The sequence below is a fragment of the Akebia trifoliata genome, chromosome 13, assembly GCF_017979445.1.
Source record: "Akebia trifoliata isolate Shusen 1 chromosome 13, ASM1797944v1, whole genome shotgun sequence".
NCBI classification, from domain to species: Eukaryota; Viridiplantae; Streptophyta; class Magnoliopsida; order Ranunculales; family Lardizabalaceae; genus Akebia; species Akebia trifoliata.
The window spans coordinates 11,116,238-11,125,947 of NC_141387.1; the positions used below are offsets into that span (position 1 = coordinate 11,116,238).

At 32.0% G+C, this 9,710-nt stretch overlaps 1 protein-coding gene across 1 annotated transcript; it reads right to left on the reverse strand.

Annotated features, from left to right (window-relative positions):
* Nucleotides 1-2,581: 2,581 nt before the first annotated feature.
* LOC147387835 (GDSL esterase/lipase At5g45670-like) lies at nucleotides 2,582-6,646 on the reverse strand. Its single transcript, XM_086421774.1, has 5 exons — nucleotides 6,341-6,646; nucleotides 4,316-4,440; nucleotides 3,940-4,185; nucleotides 3,565-3,820; nucleotides 2,582-2,981 (listed from the first exon to the last, which is right to left on the reverse strand). The coding sequence occupies exons 1-5, from the start codon at nucleotides 6,585-6,587 to the stop codon at nucleotides 2,758-2,760; spliced, it is 1,098 nt and encodes a 365-aa protein (XP_086277900.1). The 5' UTR covers nucleotides 6,588-6,646; the 3' UTR covers nucleotides 2,582-2,757.
* Between the last annotated feature and the right edge of the window lie 3,064 nt (nucleotides 6,647-9,710).

The window sequence follows — 9,710 nt, forward strand, 5'->3', positions numbered from 1 at the left end:
GCAAAAGAGGTGGCAATGAGAGAAATTTATAGGAACTTCTAGAGGGGGCTTGGCCTTGGATTTTTTCCTTCAAATCTTTAATGTTTGAGGTGTTAGCAGTTGGCATTAATTTTGCTCAGTCAGTCGGCACGCGGTGTTAAATGTGAAGGCGCCCATATAGGCCTCAGAAACCCTTTGAATTGGCAACTCCACGTTTTACTACAGAGTATAAGAAATACCTTAATAGGAAATGACGAGAATACCCTCACCTTCAACATGTTGTCAAAAGACTCATGACCATTGTCTTCGTCTGCCCTTCTAAAACATCCATTATATATATATAATACATACGGTGGTGTTCTTTTGATAAAATCCTAGACAACATTCTAGACAAAGCAAAATTTCTAACCTTAGTTTATATGATGAAGAATCGTGAATCGTCTATTTTTTCTGTTAGTTTGTGACTACTTTTCATGGGGTTAGAAGTTTCAAAATTGACTGATTTTTTGTGAGGATGATCTACTGACTATGAGATCATCTTCACAAAAAATCATTCCATTCCGAAACATTTTAATTATATAAGATAACACTTTGTCTATAATGTTAGCTAGGATTTTGTCAAAAGAATGCTGCCTATATATATTGTTTTTAAGTGCATGCGTTTTGTGAAAAAATCATTTTTTTTTTCTTGACATAATACATACCATGTAGAGCCTTCACATCAAATTCATCTCCTTCACCATGTCTCACTTTAATTTTGAATGGAATACATCCCAAATCGTACAACATGCAAATTTAATAGATAATAATAATCAAATTCTATTTCATTTCTAAGATTTTTTTTTTCAAGAGAAATTGAAAACAAATCTTAAAAAAAAATTATTATAAAAAAAGTAATACATTTTTTATAATTATCAAGTCGAATCCAAATCAGCACTTCAAGTATCGATTTTTTTTTAAATAAAATAAAATAAAATTTCGACATTTAAAGAGTGGATTAAAAAAGAAAAAAAAAATCAAATTTTGATAAATTTTAATTAAAAAAAAGAAGAGAAATTCTAAATGGACGTTGTTTTTGGCACACGCCCTATTACGTGTTAGCTCACAATCCAAAAAATGTTTGACATGTGGCGCAATGAAATCAGCAATAAAGAGAGTTTCTCTCTCTTGGCCGTTGCTCACATATTTATTTTTTTAGATTTCAAATCTTAAAAAGGGTTGTTGGGCCCACATTGACAATCTAGTGGCCTTTTAGATTTCATGAAAATATTCATATTAAAAAAAAAAATATTTAGCTTAACCCAAGGTGTTGAAAATGGACGGTCACCGAGCATCCAAATTTAAAGATAAAATTCAATAGTGAAAAATAACTATAAAATTTTCTTTTTTAAAGTTTATATAATTTTATCCCACAACTCCATTGCATCGAATCATGTGTTTGAATGTCACAAGGTGATCAAATAAAAAAGTTTACTATTTTTCTTTTTCACTATGGGTGGGAGAGAGAAAGGGGCGTTGCTAAAAACAACGTCCATTTAGCATTCAAAATTAACATCCAATGCCCCTTTCTCTCTCTTGCCCATAGTGAAAAAAAGTAAACTTTCTGATTTGATCACCTTATGACGTTCAAAAACATGATTTGATGCAATAGAGTTGTAGAGGACATAACTATATGAAATTTTAAAAAATTAAAAATAGTTATTTTTCATCGTTGAATTTTATTTTTAAATTTGACTGCACAGTGACTTTTCATTTTCAACACCTTGGATCAAGTTCGAAAAACAATATTTTTTTTTATATGAATATTTTCATGAAATTTAAAAAGATATGTTGTTGGATTGTCAATGTGATAATCAATGTGAGCCCAACGACCCTTTCTAAGATTCGAAATCTAAAACAATAAATATGTGGGCAACGGGCAAGAGAGAGTAGCCTTCTTTATTGTTGATGCCATTGTACTACATGTCAAACGGTTTTTGGGTTGTGAGCCAACATGTAATAGGGAGTGCTCCAAAAATAATGTCCATTAGCATTTCTCCTTTTTTTTTTTTAATCGAAACTTACCGAAATTTGAATTAAATTTTTTTTTAAAAACTCTCTTTGAGTGTTGAAATTTTATTTTATTTTATTTAAAAATAAAATTCGACACTTGAAATGCCAATTTGGATTCGATTTCATAATTATAAAAAAAAAAGTATTACTTTTTTTATAATAATTTTTTTTTTTTTTTAGAATTTCTTTAGAATTTCCCCTTTTTTCTAAAAAAACCAAAATGATATACAAATATTCTCGAAACATTTGATACACTAATAACATTAGAAGCAGAAAGTCTTTCACCAGAGATCATGGTCAAAGGGCTGTCATCATTTTGAAAACAGAGGGTTGATCTAAATGACTCAATCTTCAGGAGGAGATTGGGAGTTAGTCCACAAATCACTCACACGCCACGAGTTGGTTATTCCTCTAAATGGTGTTTTGGAAGAAAAGATTCGATTAATTTTCCAACGAGAATTCTTTGGGATTGTTGTTGTCATCGACCACTAATCCGCTTATATAAAAAAATAAATTAACAAGAAGTTAGAAAAAAAAAAAAAAACACCTGTAATAAAAACACCATTTATATTGAAATAGTCTTGCGACTTAAAGATAACACTCATCACCTCAAATTATTGAGGCTCTTTCTAATAATAAAAATAAGATAACAAACAACACTCATAAGATTATGCTAATAGTAATATAGAATCTGATAATACAACACAATTGCTATCATTTCCATATTTATAGTTGAGCCAAACGTTTAATGTCAATGGGGTAAGCGTCGGATGAAGATTGAGCACTATAAGATCTCCTTGCAACAATCGTATTAGCGTCCTCTGTTGGATGGAAAGCATCCCAAAATACATATTGTTTCCTATTCCGGCATGGAATTTGAAAAGGTAGACATGTAATTTGACCATTGTTCCTCCCCAGACCACAGCATCCCTTGTTTGTAACAGTAAAACCTGAAATTGTAAAACAGGAAATACATCGACGTGGTGAATATCCAAAATATCATTAATTTGCGATACCAACTTTTTCTAATAACACATCAATTAATGCAATTATATAAATGGAACAAAAAGAATTTATATAGATAACCCAAAATATAGGCCTAATTTATAAAAAAAATGGACCAAGGGAGGAATTGTGACGCCAATTAATCCGACAACAACGGCAAACCCAGCTAAATTTCTTCCTTGATCACTCTCTCAAGACAAGACACTAATAGGGGTGAAAGAGCTTTTCTCATTCTAGTAGAAACTCAAATTGAAGAGTTTTTCTAGAGAAGAACTATAAAAGTGGTTTAAATGTCATTAAAAATATTTGGTTATAGGAACCAAATACTATAACTTCGTTGTTTGACGTTTGGTGTGGAAATATAAACTCTCTTTTTAAATTGTAAGTATAAGTACTCTACATGATGCAACATACGCAATGGCCCAATCATCACATCAAATTGGTATGTCTAATTTAATACTATTATCAAAATGTATCACATAAATAAAATCAATAAAATTAAATAGATTGATAATTGAGATTATCTACCATTAGCTGAAGGATTCTTCAAAATATCATCAAAAATCCCATAGCCGTTCACATAGATAAATTTCGCATTTGTTAGATTATTGTTGAAATTGTGGACGAGAGACTTAAGCCTGTCATTAAAAAGTCGATTAGCACTGTTAATCCTCTCCACGCATTGTGAGCCATCCCTACTAAATCGAGCCAATGCATTCGGACTGCAACCTATCTGACCGACGCCTATCAACGCCACCTTCCTTGCTCCATAATTGTAAAGAGTCTACAAAAAAGATCGAAAATGAAAATTTAATATGACCATTATTTTCAAAAGGATTAATTTAGCAATTTATTGAAACAATTCTAACTTAATTAATCTTAAATATAAGCGTAATTACCCACCCTTAGTTGTTGAGAATACTGTTGAATCAGTACATCGGCGTATTGCTCTGGGGTGTATCGACGGCTCGTAGAGTAAAATGCAGGCATGAAGTAGTTGTTAAGGTAGTCATTGCTACCCATTCCTACTGTGTAGATGCACTTGCTTAGATAATTTGCCGTGGTGTTTTTATCCCCAAGTAAACTAATCACTTGTGAGATCGTGTTCTTATAATTCCTTAGCTGTCCATTAAAACTTATTCGCCCACCCTATACATTATCTCAATTAGAAGGAATGTGCAAATTGAAGATTCTAAGAGAACAGAGAGAAAATTGAAATACAAAAACTATGGATTGTGGTAGTAAGAGCAGACATGAAAAAAGAAATAATAATAATTACCAATTGGTACCCAGTTTCATCCCTTATTCCAGCTGCCGCAGAAGCATAATTCACACCTTTAAGTATATTTCGGCCTCTAGCATATACATAAGGTGCAATATAATCCTTAAAACCTAAAAGTTGAGCTGCAAGCAAGAGAATAATTTTTATCAATAACACAAATTTTCACTATCATAAGCAGGAAATAATTTCCTTGAGATGAAGTAAAAAAAACAATGATTTCCTAGTGATCAAATCAAATAAGTTTCCTAGGGATCAGAAGATATTCTACTGGGTCAGCTTTTGGAAATGAATGGGGGAAATCATTGGCCCCATTATTTTCAACTCATATTAAGTGGGTTTGGCGGCAATTTAATGCTCTATTATGTCCAATCATTTCAAGGGGTGTGGGCCCACGATGCAGATGAGATATTAGTGATTGGGTCCACCCTTCTACGAAATTCCAATTCTGACTCTAACGCTCATTTTTATTTCCAAAACATGAAAATCCAGATATCAAGTTTTTCATAGTGATGATCTCGTTGGTTTAAGGTAGCAAGATTATTACGTACCTATGAGATTTTCCCTTTTATAACTATCGAGATTGTGACTTTGAAAAAAAAATAAAAAAATCAATCGATCTTTGCTACTTTGAACCAGCGAGATCGTCACTTTGAAAAATCGGCGATTTCCCTCTTCATGTTTTGGTAATTAAAATGAATAAGTAGTCAAAATGAGAATTTCATCAAAAGTTAATCACATTTTGAGAAATTTCTCAATAAAGTACTATAATTGTTTCTTTTTATAAGGTGGATGACATAACAAAAAGAATTCTATATCGTATATAGATAAAAAAAAAAAAAAAACTTTGAACACATAAAATTATCCACTGCAATAAATATATATACTACAGCTGATTTGATTATCCGCTCTTATAAATCCTCATTATTATTATTATTATTATTTTTTTTTTTTGTGCATGCGAGCTTATATGAGCAGGTCCCTATAGTAGCGGATAAAATTATCCGCTGCAATAAATATACATACTATAGCTGATATAATTATCCGTTGTTATAAATTGATGTTATAAATGTAGTGGGTTATGCATGGGTCTTTATAGCGGTGGATAAAATGATCCGTTGCAAAAAATGCAAAAAAAATATCATAATACGCTATGCATGAGTCTCTATAACAGTGGATAAAATGATTCGCTGCAAAATACAAAAATATACCATGCATGAGTCCTTATAGCGGCGGATAAAATGATCCACTGCAAAAAATATACCATACTGCAGCTAAAATAATCATCCGCTGCTATAAATAAAAAATGTTGTAGTGACATTTATCCCCAATCCAAGATGACTCGCTCACGTAATTTAAAATTATGCAACAACTAATAAGAAAGTATGTGTGTGTGCGTGTGTGAGAGAGAGAGAGAGATAGGGATGTACATTTTACCCAAAACCCATTACCCAGACTGAAAATTAGATCGAAAAGGTGAATCGAACACGGACCGAACATGATAAGGTTTAGATCGAACCATCCTCCAAAATTGGACCGAACCCATTATAAGGATTGAAAATTGAGTTATTATAATTTGTTTATTTTTATAAGTTTTAGCACAAATGCCAATTTGGTGAGTTGGTGAGACATGGTGGCTTGCCACATCCTTGGTTTGCCTCCCGTAGAATGTACTTTTGTTTAAAAATATTTCAAATTCAAATATTTGACTTTCAGTTCTGTCTGACTTCGTTTTTGACCTTTGAAACTTGAACCCAGACAAAATCTGAGATTTTTCGGGTTGGTCTCGGTTTTAACTGAACCTTATTTCAAATTCAAATATTTGAATTTCGGCTATAACTGAGCCCGATCTTGAAAAATACCCGAAACATTCCGTTCGGTCTGAGTTCAATTTTGACTTTGAAACTTGAACCTAGACGAAATCCGAGATTTTCAGATTGGTCTTGGCTTTAACTAAACCCAAAAATCCAGCTTGGGTGTATTCGAATGTACATCTCTAATGAGAGAGAGAGAGAGAGAAATCACCGATGACATCGACAGTAGTTCGACCATTACAAAATCTTCCAGTTGGACCAGAGGCGAAGTCGATCCCATAGGGCAAGTAATTAGCCTTAGCCAATGAAACGATTACATTGTTGTTTCCATTGTCAACTAATGAATCTCCAAAGATGAAATAACAAGGAACTTGTTGAGCTGCATGAACCCTAAACAACAAGCTCAATACCATCACCCAAACAAAAACAATCCACATTTTCCCAAGCTCATAAGCCATGATTTAAGACAAACAAAGAATAAGGGAAAATAAAGAAGAAAAGGTTAAAGTGAGCAAAAGAGGTGGCTGTGTGAGAAAATAAATGGGTGAGAGAAATTTATAGGAACTACTAGAGTGGTCCTTCAAATCTTTAATGGTTCATTGGTTTTGGCAGTTAGCATTAATTTTTCCACCTACATAACTTGAACTGCATTGTAGATGGCGGAGTCAATCAGTTGGTGTTCCATGTGAAGCCCTTTGAATTGGCAATTGCACCTTTATGGCCTCAATAAGACTGCTTGGAAAGAAGAGAAGTCGGTCAAAGCCATCGAAGCTAAAATCTCATTGTTCCACAAGATTTACTTCTTCTATTTTAAAGAGATAAATCAAATTGCAGATTTCTTAGCTAATTAACTTACTGCTCCCAATAGCTTTAGGTTAGATCCTCTAAGCCTCTCTAGTAAGTCTCTAGACCATCATATGTAAGGATGTCTGTGGTACACGTCTATGAAAGAATGTAAGGGCTTTTTGTTTTATGATTAGGGGTTGCCTAACCCTCCTTAATTTTCAATAGAAGAAAAAAATATAAAAAAAAAAAAACCTTAACAGGAAATGACGGGAATACACTAATCTTCAACCTTTTCAAAAGACGCATAATCATCGTCCTGCTCTTGCCCTTCTAAATACACGCCCCTGCTTCTTCAAAAACAGAAAAAAACATGACCTATCGAGGTTAATGGATCTATTCGATACATGTGTATACATATGTATATATATTTTTTAAGTGGGTGCGTTTTGTTTACATGTGAGGGTAATGAATGTGAGTTTTGTACAAAATCATATTTTTTTTGACATAATACATACCAGCAAAGCCTTCACCTCAAATTCGTCTCCTTCACCTTTTCTCACTTGAATTTTCGGTGGAATGCATCCCAAATCATAAAGCATGCAAATTTAATAAATAATAATAATAATCATGGTTTAAAATTCTATTTCATTTCTAAGATTTTTTTCTAGGGAAAATTATCAAAAACAAAATTAATATAAAAAAAGTAATATATTTTTTATAATTATGAAATCGAACACAAATCAACACTTTAAGTGCCAATTTTTTTTAAAAAATAAAATAAAACAAAATTTCGATAGTTAAAGAGTGTCGATTTTTTTTTTTTAAATTTAAATTTTGGTAATTTTTAATTTATAATTAAAAAAAAAAAAAAAAACGAGAGAAATACTAAATAGACATTATTTTTGGCACACGTCCTCTTACATGTTGGCTCACAGTTCAACAAATGTTTAACATGTGGCGCAAGACATCAGCAATAGAAAGAGTTTTTCTCTCTTACCCATTGCCTACATATTTTATTTTTTTAGATTTCAAATCTTAAAAAGGTTGTTGGGCTCACATTGACTATCACATTGACAATCCAACACAGCCTTTTAGATTTCATGAAAATATTCATATTCAAAAGAGGGAAATTAAAAAAATATTATTTTTTTAGCTTGATCCAAGGTGAAGAAAATGGACGGCCACCGAGCACCCAAAGTTAAAGATAAAATTAAACGGTGAAAAATAACAATTTTTTTAATTTTTAATTTTTTTTTGAAGTTCATATAATTTTGTCCTCTACAATTCCATTGCATCAAATCATGTTTTTGAATGTCAAGAGTTGATCAAATTAGAAAGTTTGCTTTTTTTTTTTCACTATGGGTGGGAGAGAGAAAGGGGTATTGCCAAAAATAATGTCCATTTAGCATTCAAAAACAATGTCCAATGCCCTTTTCTCTTTCCTGCCCATAGTGAAAAAAAAAACAAATTATCTGATTTGATCACCTTGTAACATTCAAAACATGATTCGATGCAATGGAGTTGTAGAGGACAACATTATATGAACTTTAAAAAAATTAAAAATAATTATTTATCATGGTTGAATTTTATTTTTAAATTTAGGTGCTTGGTGACCTTTCATTTTCAACACCTTGAATCAAACTCAAAAAATAATATTTTTTTAATCTTTTTTTTTTTAATATGAATATTTTCATGAAATCTAAAAAGCTGTGTTGTTGGATTGTCAATGTAATAATTAATGTGAGCCCAACGTCCCTTTGTAAGATTTGAAATCTAAAAAAATAAATATGTGGGCAGCGTCAAAAGAGAGAAGCTCTCTTTATTGTTGATGTCATTGCGCCACATGTCAAATATTTGTTGGGTTGTGAGTTACCACGTAATAGGTAGGGGTGCACATTGGATTGGATAAATCCGAGATCCGAACCAATCCGAAGCTTTTGGATTGGATTGGTTCGGACTAAACACACCCACGGTTCGGGTACGGATCGAAGAAAAAAAAATCCGATTAATTTGGTTCGGTTCCGGATTAGGATATAATAAAACCGAACCAATCCGAAAACCGAACCAATTATATACAAATAAATATATATATATATATATATATAATTATTTAAAAAATAAAAATTTCGATTTTTTATCTCTTTCTTCTTCTTCCTTTTAATTTTTTTATTATCTCAAAGTCCACGTTTAAAAAAAGTCCTACTTGTTTTTAAGGTTTGAAGATTGGAGGAGATAGAATGCATGGATTGAGGAAGAATGTATCTATCTTCAATAAGTATGAGAACCGAGAACCGATCCGAACCAATCCGAACTAAGATTGGATTGGATTGGTTCGATTCTATAGGGTAATTGGATTGGTTCGGTTTCAAATTTGTAGAACCGATCATGTTTGGTTCGGTTCCAATTTTGCCAAAATCCGAACCAATCCGAACCATGTGCACCCCTAGTAATAGGGCGTGTGCCGAAAACAATGTCCATTTAGCATTTCTCTCCCTCTCTCTCTCTCTCTCTCTCTCTCTCTCTCTCTCTCTCTCTTTTAATCGAAACTTACCGAACTTTGAATTTATTTTTTTATAAATTCGACACTCTTTAAGTGTCGAAAATTTATTTTATTTTATTTTTAAAAAAGATTCGGCACTTGAAGTGTATTACTTTTTTTATAATAAATTTCTTTTTTAGATTTTATTATTATGAAAATAATTTCCCCTTTTTTCAAAAACATTCTAGAAACATTTGACACACTAGTAACATTAGAAAAGGAAAGTCTTTCACAGGAGATCATGGTCAAAGGGGTC